The sequence below is a fragment of the Bactrocera tryoni genome, chromosome 3, assembly GCF_016617805.1.
Source record: "Bactrocera tryoni isolate S06 chromosome 3, CSIRO_BtryS06_freeze2, whole genome shotgun sequence".
Taxonomy (NCBI): Eukaryota; Metazoa; Arthropoda; class Insecta; order Diptera; family Tephritidae; genus Bactrocera; species Bactrocera tryoni.
In genome coordinates, this window is record NC_052501.1 from 59,550,003 (window position 1) to 59,573,047 (window position 23,045).

General features: G+C 37.9%; 1 protein-coding gene across 1 annotated transcript in view; it reads right to left on the minus strand.

Moving 5' to 3' along the window:
* The window catches only part of LOC120770711 (lipoyltransferase 1, mitochondrial), a 60,403-nt gene extending 38,302 nt beyond the window's left edge, over positions 1–22,101 (minus strand). The window contains exons 1-2 of the mRNA XM_040098291.1: positions 22,031–22,101; positions 21,808–21,979 (exon numbers count right to left, since the gene is read on the minus strand). Coding sequence (XP_039954225.1) covers positions 21,808–21,979; positions 22,031–22,101 — 243 coding nt within the window. The remainder of the gene's footprint in view (positions 1–21,807; positions 21,980–22,030) is intronic.
* Positions 22,102–23,045: the final 944 nt, after the last annotated feature.

The window sequence follows — 23,045 nt, forward strand, 5'->3', positions numbered from 1 at the left end:
CTCGGACAGACAGACATCCGGATTTCAACTCTACTCGTCACCCTGATCACTTTGGTATATATAACCCTATATCTGACTCTTTTAGTTTTAGGACTTACAAACAACCGTTATGTGAACAAAACTATAATACTCTCCTTAGCAAATTTGTTGCAAGAGTATAAAAACAAAAGGCGTTGACAGTTGTACTATAACGCTATGAAGAAGCCACAACCTGACAATATCGAAAACCAAAAATTCGTTATTTAGACCAAAATTGGTGGCACTTTGTCTTAAATTGTTCACAATTTCCTTATCTGACCATAATAGATACAAGACATACAAAGTTCCTAACCCACTAGCTGCCTTACTTCCCATCATCACATCTACTCTACGTTAATTAATTGACGGAATGTAACCAAATTTTCTTCTTTGCCTTTTCAATCCGATGTCTGATGAAACTTGGTACACCGTATTTCTTGGCTCCATAAGAAGATTAATTTCGAAGATGGGCAAAATCGGCCCACTGCCCCGCCCACAAAATGGCAAAAACCGAAAACCTATAAAGTGTCATAACTAAGCCATAAATAAAGATATTAAAGTGAAATTTGGCACAAAGGATCGCATGAGGGAGGGGCATATTTGGACGTAATTTTTTGTGAAAGTGGACTTGGCCCCGCCCCCTACTAAGTTTTTTGTACATATCTCGGAAACTACTATAGCTATGTCAACCAAACTCTATAGAGTCCGGATAATAACCACGCCCACCTCCCATACAAAGGTTATGTTGAAAATCACTAAAAGTGCGTTAACCGACTAACAAAAAACGTCAGAAACACTAAATTTTACGGAAGAAATTACAAAAGGAAGTTGCACCCAGGTTTTTTGTAAAATTGAAAATGGTTGTGGCCTCGCCCACTTATGGACCAAAAACTATATCTCAGGAACTACTGGACCGATTTCAATGAAATTCGGTATATCATATTTTCTTAACACCCTGATGACATGTACGAAATATGGGTGCAATCGGTTCACAACCACGCCTTTTTGCAATATAACGCTATTTTGACTTCCATCTGATGCCTTCTCTGTATAATATATACATTAGGAACCAATGATGATAGCGGAATAAAACTTTAAAAAAATACGGTATTTGAAAAATATGTAAATGACTGATAATGAAATCTCGATTATCACTTTATCATGCGAAGTATAAAATGTTCGGTAATGTTCCCTACTTGTTAAAATAATGTCCGAACTAATGAAAATAATGTTAAGTGGAGGATGGAGTCATGTGTAGAAGTTCACGCAACTGAGGAAAGTTCTCTGATCGCCATTCACTTGGGAGTGACCAGAAACGATTCTTTTACACATGGCTCAAGCAGCTCACTCCACTTCCGGTCTTTGACCAAAGTATCCTCTGGGTAGCCTAAGATCATCCGTTCGAAGGCGAGCTAAAGTGAGAACTCGAAACATCCGTTACATAGCCGAGTACTATCATTCACTCCGGATGAATGAACATTCTACAAATCCGCATCAAAGCGAGGTTCTTCAACATATCGCTGATTTGCGCCCACGCCCCGACGGAAGAGAAGGACGATGTGACCAAAGATGCCTTCTATGAGCGCTTGCAAGCGCGCTTATGAGAGCTGCCACCGCCAAGATGTCAAAATCGTGCTTGGCGACTTTAACGCCAGGGTGGGCAAAGAAGGTATATTTGGCATTACGGTCGGTAAATTCAGCCTCTACGACGAAACATCCCCAAATATGTTGAGGCTGATTGACTTCGCCTAGGCCCGAAATATGGTTATCTGTAGTACTAGATTCCAGCATAAGAAGATTCATCAAGCTACCTGGCTGTCTCCGGATCGAAAAACTACCAACCAGATCGATCATGTTGTGATAGATGGAAGACACGTCTCAGTGTTTTAGATGTGCGTGCGCTCCGAGGTCCTAACATCGACTCGGACCACTATCTTGTTGCAGCTAAGATTCGCACTCGCCTCTGTGCAGCAAAAACGCACGCCAACAAACACAAGGAAGGTTCGACGTCGAGCTGCAATCACAACAGACAGCCGAACGATTTTCTACTCGGCTTGCACTCCTGCTCTCTGAGAGCACTCGTCAACAACTCGGTATAAGGGAACTGTGGGACGGCATTTCAAACTCCTTACGTACAGCTGCAACCGAAACCATTGGTTTTCGGAAAGTGCAAAAGAACAGCTGGTACGACGAAGAGTGCCGTGTCGCAGCGGAGAGGAAACAGGCTGCCTACCTCGCAACGTTACGATCGACCACTACACGTGCGGGATGGGATAGATACCGAGTTGAAGAGGGAAGCGAGACGCATTTGCAGACAGAAGAAGAAAGAGGCCGAAATGCGTGAGTACGAAGAGCTTGATAAGCTGGCCGATAGGGGTAATGCTCGAAAATTCTACGAAAAAATGCGGTGGCTTACAGAAGGTTTCAAGACCGGAGCATACTCTTGTAGGACCCCCAAAGGTGATCTAGTCACTGATGCCCAGAGCATAGTTAAATTATGGAGGGAACACTTCTCCAGCCTGCTGAATGGCAGTGAACGCACAACACCAGGAGAAGGAGAACCCGATTCCCCAATCGATGACGATGGAGTAGACGTTCCATTACCCGACCATGAAGAAGTTCGAATAGCAATTGCCCGCCTCAAGAACAACAAAGCGGCAGGGGCCGACGGACTACCGGCCGAGCTATTCAAACACGGCGGCGAAGAACTTATAGGGAGCATGCATCAGCTTCTTTGTAAAATATGGTCGGACGAGAGCATGCCCAACGATTGGAATTTAAGTGTGCTATGCCCAATCCATAAAAAAGGAGACCCCCACAATCTGCGCCAACTACCGTGGGATTAGCCTCCTCAACATCGCATATAAAGGTTCTATCGAGCGTATTGTGTGAAAGATTAAAGCCCACCGTCAACAAACTGATTGGACCTTATCAGTGTGGCTTCAGACCTGGAAAATCAACAACCGACCAGATATTCACCATGCGCCAAATCTTGGAAAAGACCCGTGAAAGGAGAATCGACACACACCACCTCTTCGTCGATTTCAAAGCTGCTTTCGACAGCACGAAAAGGAGCTGCCTTTATGCCGCGATGTCTGAATTTGGTATCCCCGCAAAACTAATACGGCTGTGTAAACTGACGTTGAACAACACGAAAAGCTCCGTCAGGATCGGGAAGGACCTCTCCGAGCCGTTCGATACCAAACGAGGTTTCAGACAAGGCGACTCCCTATCGTGCGACTTCTTCAACCTGCTCCTGGAGAAAATAGTTCGAGCTGCAGAACTAAACAGAGAAGGTACCATCTTCTATAAGAGTGTACAGCTGTTGGCGTATGCCGACGATATTGATATCATCGGCCTCAACACCCGCGCCGTTAGTTCTGCTTTCTCTAGGCTGGACAAGGAGGCACAGAAAATGGGTCTGGTAGTGAACGAGGGCAAAACGAAATATCTCCTGTCATCAAACAAACAGTCGTCGCACTCGCGACTTGGCTCTCACGTCACTGTTGACAGTCATAACTTTGAAGTTGTAGATAATTTCGTCTATTTAGGAACCAGCATTAACACCACTAATAATGTCAGCCTGGAAATCCAACGCAGGATTGCTCTTGCCAACAGGTGCTACTTCGGACTAAGTAGGCAATTGAAAAGTAAAGTCCTCTCTCGACGAACAAAACCCAAACTCTATAATTCACTCATAATTCCCGTCCTGCTATATGGTGCAGAGGCTTGGGCGATGACAGCAACCGATGAGTCGACGTTACGAGTTTTCGAGAGAAAAATTCTGCGAAAGATTTATGGTCCTTTGCGCATTGGCCACGGCGAATATCGCATCCGATGGAACGATGAGCTGTACGAGATATATGACGACATTGACATAGTTCAGCGAATTAAAAGACAGCGGCTACGCTGGCTAGGTCATGTTGTCCGGATGGATGAAAACACTCCAGCTCTGAAAGTATTCGAAGCAGTACCCGCCGGGAGAAGCAGAGGAAGAGGAAGACCTCCACTCCGTTGGAAGGACCAAGTGGAGAAGGACCTGGCTTCGCTTGGAATATCCAATTGGCGCCACGCAGCGAAAAGAAGAAACGACTGGCGCGCTGTTGTTAACTCGGCTATAATCGCGTAAGCGGTGTCTACGCCAATTAAGAAGAAGAAGAATGTTAAATGTTTACCAATGGTCTATTCGAAGTTTATTTTAGACCTTTATTGTGAAATTTGTCTTTTTGTTGTTGCTGTAGCGAGTATCCAGATCATGTTTGGGGTAAGTAACATTTCTGTGTGGAATAAATAGTACCGTTAGCATCTTAGCTTATTAAGAATAATAGTACATATGTATAAACATTTTACATAATAGTTCTTATGATTTAAAGCAGTAGATATTTATTTTGCCGAGGAGCTTCTTCTTCTTTACTATCGTAGAGACCGCTTACGCGATTATAACCGAGTTAATAACAACGCGCCAGTCGTTTCTTCTTTTGCTACGTGGCGCCAATTGGATATTCCAAGCGAAGCCATGTCCCTCTCCACTTGTTCTTTCCAACGGTTTTTTGTTTTTTTTTTTTTTTTGAATCGTAACAAAGATATGGTTTTACATTTCATTCGAATTACAACTAGTTACAAAAGTACTAACAAGCAATATTTTACATAATTTATAAGGTAAAACAATAAAAGCTTTATTAAGAAGCTTTTTACAAAAACTAAACTTTGTATTAAAAACTAAATATTATAATATTTGTTATTTGCTTAGAAGATCATGAAACCTTGTTCTTTTCAATCTGTGCCTGCTTTTTCTAGCTTCACATTGTTGTCGGGCTTTAGCGTTTACATGATTTCGCAACCTTGTGGCATGTTTCGATGCCGTTTCGCGAATGACTTCCCGAACCATTTTTATGTGAAGATCATGATGTAGATCTGAATTCCGTTTGTACCACGGAGCATTTACAATTTTTCGAAGAACTTTATTTTGGAATCTTTGCACCATTTCGATGTATACCGGTGCAGCGCATCCCCATAGTTGGATTCCATATGTCCAGATGGGCTTTAACGTTTGATTGTAGACTAAATTTTTATTTGATGTTGTTAGTTTTCTTTGTATATGCTCCTTCCACTTTAACTTTCCATCCAGCGTCAAACCAAGATATTTCGCCGAGGTGGAGTACGGAATTACTTCATTCCTAATATATAAAGGGATATACATACGTAGCAGTTTTGTTAGTGAAGTTTATATGTATAGACTTCAACTCGTTGACAGTAATGTTCCATTTTTGTGTCCATTCTACGATTAGGTTGATTGAAGACTGCATTCTGTTCGACGCCTCTATTTCATTTTTACCAGTAGTAATGCAGGTATCATCTGCAAATGTGGCGATTGTGCTGTTTGGCGGCATTGGCATATGGCTTGTAAACAAAATATCCCAGGACACTTTCTTGGGGTGCACCTGTTTTTATTGGCTGTAACATAGTATATGATTGTCCCTGCTTGATTTCCCCCTGCAGGTAGGGTGGACCCCCTTTGGGTAGGGGGGGACACTGAATATACCCGTAGTAAGGCATGCCTGTCGTAAGAGGCGACTAAAATTCCACATGCACTGTGTCTGTCTTTCTGGGCTTGCCTTGAAATGTCAGCATAGTCCATGTCAGATACAGTGCTATAGTATCGTCGTAGAAAACGTTTATTGTACGCTGTATATTTCTATTCCTGGTATAATGACGTTTCGTTTTACGATTTACACTTTACGAGACACTTGTCATCATACAGTTGAGTTCTTAGGGGCTCAACTGGCAGTAGCGTAAGCTACAAGTCACACCAAAGACTAAAACATGGTACCACGGGGAGCAGTTAGCCCTTGGAGGTAACTCCAATCTGCTCATTGGGTCTTTGGCCCTTTGTGGAGATTCGTGGTGGCTGTGGTTTAAACCTAAATGCAGGAAGGGCACTTCGTCCGGTGTGGATCGCATTGCGGCCGGGTGCCGGACCCAGAGTACGGCAGAAGTTTTAGGTCGGCCTCGAACCCGACCAAGGCGGCTGGGGTGTTTCCTTCCACCCAAAGCAATTGGAACCAAAGTGTAAGTGTTTGTGTCGGCACTCATGCTTTGGTTCGCCAAGGTATGAGGGTTTGTGGCGTGCACTTATGCTTTGGGGCACTGATCAACGCACTGTATTGATCTATGTGCTTCTAGCAATAGAAAGCACCGTGGAGTTAGGCTGTCGACAGTAGGATCCCACGTAAAACCACAACGGACTCTGTTCCTGCTTGATTCTGAAGTCGCGGTTGCACAGGTAAGAGGCAAGTAGTTAAGTTAGTTACTGTGGAAAGAGAAGTCTTAATTTATATAGTAAGCCATGGTGCTATACTTTATCGAACGCCTGGGATACGACAAGAAAAACAGCTGTGCAAATTTGCTTTTTTCCATCGCATCCTCAATTATATCTATTATTCGATGAACTTGATCGATTGTGGAATGTTGCGATCTAAATCCAAATTGATGAATTGGTATAAGGCTTTTTTCTTCAATTACGTTTTGAAGTCTTCTTATAATTACAACTTCAAGTAGTTTGGACGAAATAGGCAACAGTAAGATTGGACGATATGATGATGCTTCTTGTGAGCTTTTCCTGGTTTTTGTACCATAATGATTTCAGATACCTTCCATGACAATGTTTACGTTTATTATCTATGTAAGTTTTTCTAATGCTTTTCGCGTTAGATTTTTTAGTATATCAGCTGTCACCAAGTCGAAGCCGGGAGCTTTTCTTGGTTTTAATCTACTTTTAATTATATTTTCCACTTCTTTAATTGTTGCTGATTGGATTTCGTCTACGCATTGCGATATTTCCAGCTGCGGTAAAGTTCCATGAAACAGAAGAGGAGAGAGTTTCTCTGAAAAAACTTCCGCTTTTTCTTCGTCGCTTTTGGCCCAGGATCCGTTTGGCTTTTTGAAGGGTGCATTCGACAATATTGGTTTCCTAGCATTTTTTACAGCTTTCCAAAGGGAATAATCCGTATGTTGGATTGGCGTTAATTTCTCAATGTAATTAGAAATATTTTGATTCGTAAATAACTTTATTTTGGTGCTGAGAATCTTAGTTAAATTGTTCAGTTCTGTTTTATATTGAGGAAATCGCGATTTGCCATTTTTAAAGTAGTTTTCTCTTTTTCTTTATGAGATCTAAAATGTCTGATGGATAGTTAGTATAAAATTGTTTTTGTTTAGGAACAGGAGTGCTTTTTCCAAGCCGATTCCTGAATACCTTTCGTAAATGTATGAACTTCATCTTCTAACATATGTTGAGTTGTTATATTTACTTTAGAATCAATATTTTTGTCGAGCATAACTTTGAAATACTCCCAATCCGTATGTACATATATTAGAAAGATAAGGTAGTATGTCGATTTCTTTTAGATGACCATTTAAGATTAGATGTACTGGCGAGTGGTCCGAATTTAAGTCTAATCCATTTTCAATAGTAATGAAGGTCTTGGATATTTGTCGAATGATGAATAAGTCGATCAAGTCAGGTAATTTCCTTGTGTCGGAAGGCCAGTATACATGAAGTCGCATCCAGTGGCCGTAACAGCTTTAAATAGCTCTCTCCCCTTCGGAGTCGTAACTCTTGAACCCCATTGTGAGTGTTTTGCGTTAAAATCACCACCCATGACGAATTTTCCATGGTGTTTTAATATAAGTTCTGTGTGCAAGTCCATTTTGATATTGTGTCTAGGTGGGCTATATATTGCGGTAATGCTTATTTTCCCGAAACTAGATTCAACCGATATGGTCGTGGTTTGGAATTCTGGGACACTTATATTAATTTCTTCGTAGTGGGAATATTATCTCTGATAATTATGGCACTCCCCCCTCTCGCATTGTTATTTGGATGGTTCGAGCAATACGTCTTGTGGTTTGTGAATCTAACGAAAGTTTCATTTGTAAAATGAATTTCTGATATAAGACAAATATCAATTTTTTCAATATGGAGTAATGCTTACTAATTCTTTACTACGTTTGAGCAAGCATTTGCATTTCAGGTCATAATTTCCATCGGTTTCATTTTTGCGCCTTACTTTCGTTGTGCTGTCGCTCTAGTTTAGTAAGACGTTAGTGGGTAAGTCCATTTTGCTATTCCAGCTTATTGAGCTTGTTGAGGATTAATGAAAAATTACCGGTAATATGACCAGTGGCATTCGTATTTTTTTGATTTTCAGACATATTTTGTTAAACTTTATTAGCACCTTTAGTTATGCTATTATGCTACTATTTACATTAGTGACTTCCTTCTGAGGAATAGTGGATGCAGTTGTACTTAAGCGTTTTGGTTCATATTTATGCTCTTTATTTTTCTCAGTCGCATTTTTAATTTTTTAAAGTTGCTTTGCCACTTCACATCCTCTATAGTTCGCAGGGTGATTTTGACTACAGTTACAGCATTTTGGCGGTAGTTCGGCAGGTTTTTTGCAGCTTAGTGTTGTATGATTTCCGGGGCACTTTACACACCTCCTTGGTTTACAGCAATAGTTTCTAGTGTGACCGAACGCCTGACAGATTTACACTGCGGCACAAGATTCGATGGCTTGATGGGCTCTAGTTTAACGACAGAACTTAAAATATGTTTGATTTCGTAAATTTTCTTAACGTTCTCCGTAGATTCAAAGCGTACAATAAACATATTTAACGGATTTTTTGTTTTATATTGAAGTTTGTGTAAAGACTTTCGTAACATTAAACGCTTGCTTTTAAGATCTGTGACAATACATTCAAGCTCACATGAGTGATGAATGTCTTTTACCATTTCGCGTATATCACGCGATTGCTTGTCTTCGTACAAGTACCAAGAAATTTTCGATTCGTTTAATTTCCTTGTAAGAATTCTACAGTCGGAACTATCTAAAAGATTTATTTTACAGGAACTTGGGCCAGTGAGGCTTGAGTGTATAAGATTTTTTTACATCTACGTTTATCAAGGAACGCATCAAGGGTTGGTTAAAATTTTCCGTTATTATATTTGGCGGAGGGCGATGACTTACTTTTGTAGCTATTTTACCACCTTCTGCTGTTTCATCCGGTGAAGAATCTGCTTTACGTTTCTTTTCTTTTTTAATAGCCAATTTGTTTCTGGTTCAAACTCTTCATCTGTTTCGTCTGCAAAGGTCGATTTTGATGGAAAAGAAGATGTTTCATTTGTATATTTGGTTAGCGATTTCTTTAAGTTTTCATTTTGAAGTTTAAGTGACGCATTTTCGTTTTTCAGTTCATTGTTCATGTTTCTATTTTCTTAATGCGTTCGAGCAACATACCTACATATTTAGTTACATTGTGTTCCCCCACCGGGAGGCTTGGGTTTAACTGTATGTCCATCACGATCTTATTGAATTGTGGTTACGTTACGTAAAAGAAACTGCCTTACAAACTGCTTTACCGACTGCACCTGCAGATAATGTAGTGTCCCTGGCCACCTACAACTCTGCGTAGACAGCTGGTTTGCCGTGCGACAAAAACAGCTGATAATCACTTTAGATGTTCGGAGGAGAATTTTTGCGCCAAAAATAATTTGAGTGTTTTTGATTTGATATTATTTTTTGTTATTGCTTAAAGTTTCCAAATATTATATGATAAATTATTTGTTTTTAAATATTTTTGGAGAAATTACGAGTAAATTGATATACCGCGTGGTGCCAACGATGTTAAGGTCCTCCGGTGAATCTGCTTACGAATTTCCACAGCCTGTATTTATTTATTTATTTAGTAAAGTCTATGAACAATAATTCTTACAGACTAATGAAAAACTAGGATGCATATTAGAATTCTAAAATAATAAAATTACAATAACAAGAGTAGATAACTTAAACTAAAAAACAGAATTGAGGGTATTAATGAAGGATACCCTAGAGTGAGAAAAGTCAAGATAGAACTTTCTCGGAGATCGAGTTAAACTCCCGCATAGCCCTCTTGGGGAGCATATTCAGCAAAATTAGTACTTTCCTTTTTGTAATAAAATGGCGAAATGGATCTGAGACAACGCTGGGGAGTATTGAAGTTGAGTTTCCCTAATAAGTAGGGACAGTCAATTTCCCCGTTAATTACATTGTAGACAAATGAAAGTGAGAGAACGGACCTTCGATTTTCCAAGCGATTTAAGATGTAAAAGCGCAATAAACGCGATGTATACGATGGTATTGGGTCAACAAACTTTAAAGGAGCGGAGAGCATATTTAAGAAAGATCTTTTGAACACGCTCGATCCTGTTAATTGACGATATGCAATATGGTCTCAAATAAACACTGCATACTCCAAGATGGAACGCACAAAACATGTGTACAGTAATTTTAATGTGTAGCAGGGTCGGAGAAATTTGTAGAATTTCGACGGACAAAGCTCAAAGTACCGAAAAAAGATTTTGAAGTGATATAGTTGATGTGATTACTGAAAGAAAATCTGTTGTCAAAGATTACCCCAAGATCTTTGATTTCCGTATTTTACGCATTTTAGGACGCAATTAGAAATACTGTAGCTAGAAGATAATATGTTGCGTCCCCTACCATAGGAGATCTGTGAGCATTTATCTACATTCAGAAAAAGTTTCGATTTCAGGCACCAATTATGAAAAGTATCAATATCACATTGAAGTTTGAGTACATCTTGTGCGTTATTGATTAATGCAAAAATTTTTAAGTCATCTGCATATAACAGAAAGTTGGCGAAAGAGAAGCAACAGGAGATGTCATTGATAAACAGCACAAAGAGAAGTGGACCCAAGACGCTTCCTTGTGGGACTCCCGAAGACGCAGTGAATGAATCAGATGACACTCCATCGAACAGTGACTACGCATCGTCTGTTTTGCAAATATGATTTAATCCACATCAAGAAGGCCGAGTGAAATCCTAGTGATGATAATTTTTTTAATTAGAATATTATGTGATACCTTATCAAAGGCTTTAGAGAAATCTGTGTAGACACAATCTACTTGAAATCCAGCGGAGAATGCAGACATACAATAATCACTAAAAACTGCTAAGTTTGACACAGTGGAACGCCCAGGGACAAACCCATGCTGATTGACATTAATTATTGATTTTACTGCAAAAATATAATTTATTTTTAACAGAACACTCAAAAATTTTCGAAATAGTAGAGAGTTTAGAAATAGGCCTGTTCCGATTGCAGACATCATCCTTTCTACCACCTTTATGAATAGGGGTAATGCATGTCAATTTCCAGTCAGAAATAAATCCCCGGTGGCGAGAGACTTATTGAAGATAAGCATGAGAGGATATAATAAGGCAGTGCAATTTTTTATAAATACGGGCGGAAGCCCGTCCAAATCCAATTTGGACGAGGACTTGATCTCACAAATAGCCTTAGCAATATATCCTGTGAAAGAAACAGTGCATTGAACTTCGCGCACTGATGGCGACGCAGGCGGCGAGCGAATGGAATTTCTCCGAACTACCGCGCAGGCTTTGCAATAAAAGGCATTTTTAGATTTCACCAAGAAATCTACATCAGCCTGTGATAGATTCACGCACGACAAGTGAAATATTTGATTGCATTTATGGCAACCAATCTTGGGCTGAGCACGGTCAACTCTATGCCCGCAAACACACGGCATTAATAGCGATAAAATAAAAAAAACGCGGAGCAGAAAAAAAATACGTCAGTACACGGCGACGACTCACTGCATTTCACGTATATTAGCAGAAATTAAGGAGCACACTTGACTATTGACCGTACGCGCGAACGGTGTTAACTTTGGTTGGTGGAGGTCTTCCTCTTCCTCTGCTTCCCCCGGTGGGGTCGAATACTTTCAGACCTGGAGTGTTTTCGTCCAACCGGACAACATGACCTAGGCAGGGTAGCCGCTGTCTTTTAATTCGCTGAACTATGTCAATGTCGTCATATATCTCGTACAGCTCATCGTTTCATCGAATGCGATATTCGCCGTGGCCAACCCGCAAAGGACCATAAATCATTCGCAGAACTAAAATAAAAGAAGAATAAAACTCTCAACGTCGACTCATCAGTTGATGTCATCGTCCAAGCTTCTGCACCACATAGCAGGACGGGAATTACGAGCGACTCATTGAGTTTGGCTTTTGTTCGTCGAGAGAGGACTTTACTTTCCAATTGCCTACTCAGTCCGAAGTAGCACCTGTTGGCAAGAGTTATCCTGCGTTGGATTTCTAGGCTGACATTGTTGGTGGTGTTTACGCTGGTTCCAAGATAGACGAAATTATCTACGACTTCAAAGTTATGACTGTCAACAGTGACGTGAGTGCCAAGTCGCGAGTGCGCCGACTGTTTGTTTGATGACAGGAGATATTTCGTCTTGCCCTCGTTCACTGCCAGATCAATATCATCGGCATACGCCAGCAGCTGTACACTATTATAAAAGATTGTACCTGTTCGATTAAGTTCTGCAGCTCGAATTATTTTCTCCAGCAGCAGGTTGAAGAAGTCGCACGTTAGTTATCGAACGGCTCGGAGAGGTCCTTCCCGATCCTGACGGAGCTTTTGGTGTTGCTCAACGTCAGTTTACACAGCCGTACTAGTTTTGCGGGGATTCCAAATTCAGACATTGCGGCACAAAGGTAGCTCTTTTCGTGCTGTCGAAAGCAGCTTTGAAATCGACGAAGAGGTGGTGTGTGTGTCGATTCTTCTTTCACGGGTCTTTTCTAAATTTGGCGCATGGTGAATATCTGGTCGGTTGTTGATTTTCCAGGTCTAAAGCCACACTGATAAGGTCCAATCAGTTTGTTGTGGTGGGCTTTACTCTTTCACACAATACACTCGATTGAACCGTATACGCGATGTTGAGGAGGCTTATCCCATATTTTACAAAGAAGCTGATGTATGCTCCTTATCAGTTCTTCGCCGCCGTGTTTGAATAGCTCGGCTGGCAATCCATCGGCCCCGCCGCTTTGTTGTTCTTCAGGCGGGTAATTGCTATTCGAACTTCCTCATGGTCGGGCAATGGAACATCTGCTCCATCGTCATCGATTGGGGAGCCGAGGAGCTTAGCTTTTTAAAATACCACATGCTTAAACTAAAATCTAACTGTCACTCAACCTGAAGTATTATTTAATTTGTAGATTCATTGGCACGGTACATATTCGTATGCGAGACTCTTTAATTTTCTCTCAAAAACATTCCTTGAATAAGTTGGTAGCAAGACTGATACAGACAAAATAGTCCCACCTTACTAAGGATGACGTGATATATGTTTGTGTTATAAAAAAAAAGGGGACAAATGACAAATTACCCGTAAATTATAAATACTTTTCGAAACTCGTGAAATAAACTGAAGGGGTCACATGTGTTGTCTCGGGTAAAAAAAACACAATTCAACAATTTTTTCGCATACAAAACTGAAATATTTTATTAGTATTACTATTAACTATTTTTGGAATAAAATATGTTAAACTTGGCCATTACGATGACCCCTCGAAACAAGATGCACCCGCGGTGCAGGATAACTTCTTACCGGATCATCTAAAGTGAAAAAATACGTGTTTTGGTTAAAACCTTAACTTAGAACTTGGACGAAGGAAAGTTAAATGCCATTTTTGGTAGACCCTTCGTCCAAGTATTAACCCTGGACGGGCTTTGTTAGTCTATTCGACTCTATTACTCGGATAAACTGGACAATTTAGGACAATATTCTAGAGGTGTTGTAGGATTTAATAAGATAATAAAAAAATCGATTTTTTGAAACTCGAAAACCCATGGAACCCTTTAATTTACATACATTTTTACTTCATCAATCATTTTAGTAGACAAGCCAGATCGAATGATGAACACTACTCCGAAACCTTTTTTCGTAGTTTTGCCAAGATAACTTTTATTGCGAAAAGTACCCGGAAATTGTAAATAAAACGCAAAATCTTTAATTATTATTTATAATGTGTGGCTTGGGGCCTTGTTGTGTTGGAACAACATATTATCCAAGACTATATCATCAAATTCGGGCCAAAAATACTCGGTTATCATTGAGCGATTTCAAGTCATCCGAATGACGCCGCCGGCCCATAAATCGTACCAAACCGTAATTTATTCGATATGCAATGGTGACTCAAGAAGTACGTGTGGATTGCTGCCTAACAAATAAAGTATATTTTGCTTATTGCCGAATCCATTCAGCCAGAAATGAGCTTCACCGCTAAAGATAATTTTTCGATCAAAATCCGGATAATTTTCAGGTTGTTACTCAGCCCAATTCACGAACATTCGACGATTGTGGTGATCAAGCGGTTTTAGTTCTGGTGTCAATTTGATCTTGTAAGGATGTAGGCCAAGATCTTTTCGCAAAATTCGCCACAACGACGTCACAGAGATGCTCAACGCTTGATGCGCTATCGACAGCAATATTATCGACACTACGGGCACTCTTTGTCTCACTGGCACGGGAAGATATGGTGTCGTTTGCTATCCCTATCAGTCATTTGTAGCGTCTCTATTGGAAAGCCCGTTACTAAACTCATGCCAACGATTTTTTCAGTCCTCGAAACACTTTTCATAACGGGAAACGGGTTCTACGGAGCGGGAATTTCAGTTTGGGGAACAAGAAAAAATCACACGGAATCCAAATCTGGTGAACACGACGGTTAACGATGGTATTCATTGCGTTTTTGGCCTTAAATTCTGTCACAATCGTGACTCGATGGGATGTTGTATTATCATCGTGTAAAATCCATGGATTGCTCTTACACAATTTTGGCCGTTTTCGACGAATGTTCTCACACAAGCGACTCAATACGGCGAAATATTCCTCCTTATTGACCGTCCATTCCTCCGGAACAAATTCATGATGCGCCAAACCACGGATAACGAAAAAGACAATAAGCAACGCCTTGATTTTTGAGCGGCTTTGTCGTTTTTTTTTGCATACGATCGTTTTTCCCTCCATTCCGATGATTATTGACTTGTTTTCTTGTCAAAGTTATAAGCTCATGTCTCATCGGCATTTAATATATGTACTCTCCATTAATGTGGGATAGGAATTCTTGATGACACTTGCCTGACTATTTGCATCAGTTGAAGAGGTCGTGCAGAATGAGGCATGTCTTCAACGATCTCTCGACCGTCTTTGACCACTTGTAGGTTTATGTTTTTGATAAAACTGAATCACAGTAAGCCTTTTTCAAACTTCGCATCGACGCCGCACATGAAATTTGGTTAAATATACAAAATTTTAGACAAAATCTTTTTTATATATTTTTATCCATTGTAAAAATCGCAACGCACTACTGAGGTGTATCGACTTAAGCAGCTGCTGTAAACAAACGGGTTGACAGATCGCGCTCATATTTGGCATTAATTAAAGACAACAATACCATCACAGAAAAAACATTTTTTTTAAATATCATTTATACGGGGAATTTTACAATTTGCGGGTGTTTTTTTGTCACAACGTACATACACCCGCGGCCAAGCGTAACTTACCACTTGATTTTTTTCACTATTTTCAATTTTTTCGTTCTTTGGGTAACTTTTTTTATGGATTCAATAGAATACGGGGAATATATCGATGGCTCGAATATATTTGGTTAACTGTTGACTTTAATCTGGCCCATTTGTAAAATTAAATTGAGACAACTTTTTTTTATTTGCACACAAGTCTTTGATTTCATTTTTACTAATTCTTGTAATAACTTAACAAAATTTTTTGTTTCAATTGAAAATGGAATTACAACATATTCAAAAAGAATAACGGGAAATCTAATATGGCGTCGGTCCACCTCTAGCGGATATTACAGCTTCGATACGAGCAGGCATTGACCCAACAAGTTTCTCCAAAACACTGCTTGAAATTTCCTCCTCCCAAACACTTTCTAACATTTTTTTTAGTTCTGGTTTACTTTTACTTTTTTGACACAACTTATTTTTTTTTTTAATATTTTATATTTGTGTAAGTCAAAGATCACTTCGTTAAAACTTAACGGAAAAATTCCATTACCGCAACAAGTACCGTTACAATGAGTGATAGAACACGTGTTTGCTAGAAATTTCTTAATGGTAAGTTACGCTTGGCCGCGGGTGTATGTTCTATGGATTTATCTTTCTAGATTTAGAACGATATTTCACTACCGGTGATGTATGGCAGATTTTTGAAGTGGTAGATGAAAAATAAGCAAAATGTAAAATTTACGAATGAAAAAATCCATTAGGGCCATTCCATCAATTGGCGACATGGTTTCATACTCGTGGTTCTCCGATTTTGACCAAACTTTAGAATATCAGAATATATGTAGACCAAAAGAAGAATATCTGTTAACTTTTTAGTGGTCAAAGTTGCTCCATTGTTTTTTGGCGCGCGATTCAAATTGAGATCAAACAAAAAAATGACTATTACTTTTATTTTTTAACGACCTCAAAATTGAGTGAAAAAAATTTTAAAGTTATCCAGTTTTATGTAAAAAAATCTCAGCTTTCTGATGAAAATTTTTAAAATACAAAAAAAATAAACATTTTTTTTTTCCAAATCCGTTTTTTTGTGCTTTTCTCCCAACTTTTTTTCAAAATTGACTTTCCCATTCGATTCCTCGTTAAATTCTACATAAGAATCAGTGTTCAAAAGTATGGGACTCTGATCCCATGAACAGCAAAAAAAATGCTAAGTTGTCGAAAGTAATTTCCGTATAAATGAGGCATGTGCGGATAGGGGAGCTTCTCCAGAAATCAAAATAACTTATATTTTTTAAAATATTCACGATTAAAAGTTCAAAAATTTGCACTAATAACACATGGTATTTCTCTATGTTTCACTAAATTTTTCAACGTTTTTCACTCTGTTTATTTAAATATACACTCTAAACATTGATATAAGTTCACATTTCACTTTTATGTTGCTGTATTTTGCCAAAATTTATTCATTTAAAAACCAAGTACTTTCGCGTAATACTACTTTTTGCGTTGGCGGCCTTCGGCAGCGCTCTGAAAAAATAACCCTGGTCGAGCGAATACCCGGGGTGACTAAAGTACTTTTGCGTAGTACTCCTTTAAAAAAATAATCCTGATCGAACCAATACCCGGGTTAATCTAAGTATTTTATTACGTAATATTATTACATAATATTATCTAGTTGTTACAAAATTTAAATATAATAAGAAAAAATCCATATGCATGGAAAGGTTGTTTATACTCATTTTAATTTGAAACATAATTTATAGACACATTTGTTTCTATTAGAACTAAGATTGCTAAATAAAGAAAGAGGAATTATATCGAAATAGAGAAATTCAGAGAACTGCTCATATTTGCTTATCATCACATTTCGTCGTAATTGTTAGCACATAAATGATGCTCACTACGAGTGTAAAAAGTAATTTTTAAAATAAGATTTCTTATATTTTGAAAACACATTTGTATGTTGTGGAATCTAAGTCGTTCGGACCGACAATGTATGTTTTCACTGACAACTATCAATAGCGGCATTCTCTTGCTCTTGCAAGATTGCACGATGACACAAAATGCAAAAATTCTATACCTAAATTTGCAAGGCCAAGAGAGCACCCATTGCAGAATCTAGTGATAAATGACGGCACGAAAATAAACGTGGGTTTTGGTCTGACATATTTATAGCCATTGCAAATAATTTTCTGTGTGTGTTTGTTGTTGTGCCGTTGCACCAAGAGGAAAATTCTGCAATTTCTGCACTGTGCAAGGTTTTGCAAGAGCAAGAGAACCCCCCTAATATGAGAATATCAAGCGACATCTGTTTTTGTGTATGGAATGTAAACAAATATCAAGTTACAATTTAGGGTCGGCAAAATATGTCTTCCAAAAACATCGATTCAACTAGAGCAGGCACCGATAATAATGAGTTGAATGTAAGTTTTCAAGCAGTTTTCAGCGAAAACTGTGTTTTCGTTTGACAGCTTTTGCATGGACGAAAACATAAGTTTTCGTTCGAAAACCAGTTTTTTCCACGAAAACATGTTTTCGTTGTCGGTCCGAACATAGTATTTGGTAAAAAACCTGCAAAAAGTGAAAAATGTGGATGTCTTTAAATGTTTATAGTTTAATTTCAAAAATGTGCGAAAAGTATGTTTAATATGGTGAAATAGCTTATTGAAATGTTCGAATTTTGGAAATTTTTGAACTTGGAAGTCGAATATCTCGTAAACTAAGCTATAAGAGCAGATACTTGTTACATTTATTTTTGTTATATAGAATTATCATATCACATTAATTCGTAGCGTAGTACGATTCTGAATATCTTGATATTTTTTTTGTGGATTGATTTGTAAATATATTCATTTGAACAGAACTTGTAACATTCCTTCTAAAATATGTTTCTATAGATCTGTATAGTATACAAAACTTACCTCTTCTTTGCTTAAACAATTTCCCAGGTTGAGTTTATTAGTATTAGCCAGAAGTGTGCAATGATGATACGCATTCGGATACCCTAATTTCGCGGCAGTTCCGGACAACTGTAAAAATATATATGTTATTATGTACAAAAAGAAATTATTTGCGATTGATATATTTTATATTTTCATTCGCATAAAAATGTGTGTTTTCTTTAGAGATGTAAATACCCAAACCATTTAAATGATTTGGAACTGTTCATGCCTCTTAATATGATTTCATTTTTTTTATTATGGTTAGTTAGGAATTTCCTAAAGGTTCCCAACGGCGTATTATATTGCACGTGTCAAATGAGACAAATATATGTACAACATCTTATTTTTATTGAGATATATAAATCACATATTGGCCGATATATGAGGTATATTAGATATATGGGGGCTCAGGCAAGTATTGACCCGACTCAATCCGTTTTTGACACACAAACATACTATTGTCAGGAAAATATTATCCCTGAATTTCAAAGACCACATTCTTACACATTGACCGATATTTGCGGTAAAAAGTGAACTATACATAGATTCTGGGGTACACATATTCAGTACCTATAGGCTTGGTTCGATGGCCGCCAATCCATTGAAACAAGGAAAATTAGTCGCATAGTTTCGCGTTCAGAGTCAAATAAACCAAAAATTATTACCATACCTATGTAAATGGTTTTTTTTTCTATAATATTTGTTTGAAATTTAATTTTTTCAGAAAAACTTCCATTTTTTTTGGTATTTGGTTGACAAACCTTAATTTTTAATAACATCCTTCACTCTTTGAGCCTTACTATTTAAACTATTCTTTATCATTATTTTTAAATCTGGATCACTTAGCCACACATCCTTTATGTTATCTTTGAGTGCAGCTACTGTGGAATTTCTATGAGAATACACCTTCGATTAAGAAACGTCCAATAGTTTTCGATGTGGTTTAAGTGGGGTGATTGACCCCCGACGGGAGGTGTTGCAGGGCACCCCATCGTGCATATATTTGTATTACGCTACTGGAGAGTTCAGTGTCGCCAAATATGGTACAAAACATGTTGAAATACTTTGATACACTGTTCACTATTCATCGTTCCCTCAAGAAAATTAATTGGTTCAGGACCTTCCACCTATATGAAGATCCAAATCATTACACTGGAGGTATATTTTCCAGTTCTCCGCATAACATTCACACAGTCTGCGTTGCACAAATTGAATGGTTTCTTTCGCTGCTTCTAGCCGGCATTCGTCGCTAAAGATCATGTTAAATAACAGGGTAACTTTGAATGGGGGACTTTAGGGGGTCGTTCATAACCTTTTATGTTTATCTTGTTCCAATCTACCTTTATGTAATTCTGATGGAGCCTGACACATATTAGCCGTTGATCTTTCATTCGCTTGGTCAATTTTTATTTCTTTGCTGGATTTTGGATCATTTTAAGTTTTTTCCTGAAAAGATGCGATCAACTGTTCTTTGCGATATTTTTACAAGGACATCATTTAGCTCCTTTGTAATTTCTCTAGCTGGTTTGCTGCGCGATTCCAGAAGGAGCCTCTCTACTTTAGATTGAATGCGCTCTTTCCCATTTTACCTCATACTTGTGCGACCAACAGCTCCATTTTTTAATTTCCTATTTTTCTATAGCATGCTCTCTTTTCTTTTAAAAATGCAGCAATAGCACTTCGGGTTTCGTTTGAAATGTTCCATTTTCTGCGTATTTCCTAAAAGGTATATTTTTCATTGATTATGTTATAAAGCTTCAGAAAACTTGAAAAAAAATACTTCCCTCACAAATAAAACTCTGTAATATCTGAAATAATAGTTAAACGCTTATGAAAAAATCAATTTCTTTCATTACGCCATACAATTTATCTCTGATAAGCCAGAAATCACAAATTCTAACTCCAAGTAAAGTATACATTTCAGCATGATTTCGTATTTAAGACCCGCTACGGAATATTTTTTTTTTGACTCAGAGTAGTGCACAGCCTACTTAATGCTTAGGCAGTGGAAAAAAGTTAAAATTATTTGTCTAGCAAACTTCCGCAGTACGTTATTATTTATTTACCATGTTTCTAATAGCTTGGCGGGGTACTGTAAAGCTGACTTAAAAGAAAAATTTGATTATTTTTTGCCTTTATTAAAACAACTAAACATTAAACAATAAAATTATATGCAAATTGTTTTTATAATTAAAAATAATAATAATAGTTTCCGAAATTTCCATATAAAATATTTATATGTGCAAAAAATTTGTTCAATACAAGTACATTTAATTTTAGTTATAAAGTAGTAGTAGTATTGAAACTTTTAATTAAGGATTATGTTACCCTTATGTATTTGCATCAATTGGACACAATGAAGCATTGACTTCACCAGTTTTTGTTTGAAAGATGCATACATTTTACCTGAAGGCATTCCCCAAGGCAGATCACTCCACCAAATTTCAGAGAGTTAAAGAACGCCTTTACCTTCTTTGCTACATGGATCAATGAAAAGTCTTGCTTACAAATCCATTCATTACCAAGTATAAAACCAGCAAAATCAAGGAGTTTCTTTTCCAACAAATCAATGTCGATTTCTGCATTAATTTTGATTGGCACAAAGCATATTTTGGACTTGCCTTTTGATGAAAATGCTGGCAATACCATGAACGCGTTTATGGCATGATTCGCTTGGGCTTCTAAAAACCCTCCAGTATTTATAAAGACCATCTGGTCTGTTCAAATTAAATTCCATGTCGTCAATGAAAACCACATATGTATTAAGAATTTGCTTCGTTGCAAAATTTATATTTTTCATAAAATTTATCGCCTTTTTATAACGTTGCTTTAGGCATGGTTTCGGCACTCGACTTTCATATTTAACGGGAAAATATTTTTTTTATTATTTAATTCACACGTTATTTAGTTATATTTAAACCAAGTTCGCTTTCACTCATATGACTATTGGTTGCTAGCTGCGGAAAGTGCAGTTTGCTCCTGTCATCAATGGTACCTATACGAATCAGTCCGACGTGGCATTTTCCTAAAAATTCCTTTTATTTCGTTTTAAACTTTTAGTCATGTACTGTACTTACTTTAAAATTTTTATCTCCGCTTTTTCTCGTGATATGGTTACTTGGCACCAGTTAGAACACAAATACTTCATTTTGTGACTTACTTCATTTAAAATATGGTACAGTAGAATCGCAAAAAAGTTAACCAAAATGACCCAAGAGTGTTTTACTATCAACTTTTATAATGGATTTTCGAATTTGAAAAAGAAGCGCGGAAATAACAAAACTGAAACTTAGATTTTGGTTGTTTCTTTTCTTTTGTGTGATAGCTCCTGACAATATTCGTGAGCATATTAATAGGATGTGATATCTGATTTGCATCATGATCGTTTTCATATCACTTTATCAAGGTATTGATGCATTCAACTGCTTCCGAAAAACTCACTTTCCGTTGTTGCATATTCTCCTTGATAACTGGTTCTTCAACTTCATTGTCAGACACTTCGAAATCTGGGTCATCTTTTGTATTTTGATCGTCGTTCCAATTTTCGATGTCTTCAGTGCTGTCGTCAACACCACCCACCTTGGACAATAACGAATGTACCTCCCGAAGTCGACTGAATTCATCCAAGAATTTTACGATTTAGCATATTCCATTGCAGATTTACCAATTATCAATGTCTAGAGGCCCGTACACGCTCCACTGTGGCTGATACATGGATACTACTACTACTACCATTTATATGATATCTATATATAGCATTTTTGTGAAGCAACTTATAAAGCACTGTTTTTTGGGAGAAAATACTGTTGCATTTGGGCTCAGGGAAATCCACCGATGAAAAGATATTTGCTAAGCTGGAAACAGGCGAAATGAGCACCGAGGACAACGATGCTCTAAAGAGGCGAAAACTCTGTGCAAAGTGGGTGCCTCGCAAATTCATAATGCAACAAAAACAAGAAATAACTGATTCTGAGAAGTGTTTGAGTGCTCTTTAATCGTAATAAAATAGATTTTTTTCGTCGGTGTGTGACAATAGAAACATAGCTTTATATACATACTTATGTATGTACTATATAGATGTGAGTTTTTTTTGATGTGGGCCGTCGCCCCGGGCGCAACGTCTTGGGGGCGGCAAAGCGATCTTAATATATGTATATTAATAACAGCTCCTTTGTGTCAAAAGTGTAGTAGGGCGAAAATGGGTTTTTTCTATGGCTTTTAATAAGATGTCTTGTAGATTTGATTAAATTTCAATTTCCTCAAAAACCGTATTGTGAGAATTTTGGAACTTCAGAATTTGCATGGCTTCTGGTTCCTAAATTGTATATACATACATAGTATCGAAGATATTTTGTAAAAATTCACTTTTGCTCGAACCTCATGAAACTTGTATGTAGGTAGATAAAGAGGGGCGGCAGAACATCCTTGGCCCCGGGCGCCCGAAGTTGTGGCTACACCACTGATACATAAAGCTCCTTTTTATATATAGAGATATGTATGTGGTTTTTTATTGCTTTTATTATTATTTATGTTTTTTATTTTTGAAGAAATTACATATTCAAATGATTCCTACAAAATTGAATTTTTAACAAATGCTTATGATTAGAAATATAATTTTTGCATTTATGAATTGTATTGAATTTGAACATAAAGATGTAAATAGTATTCTATGTCCTTAC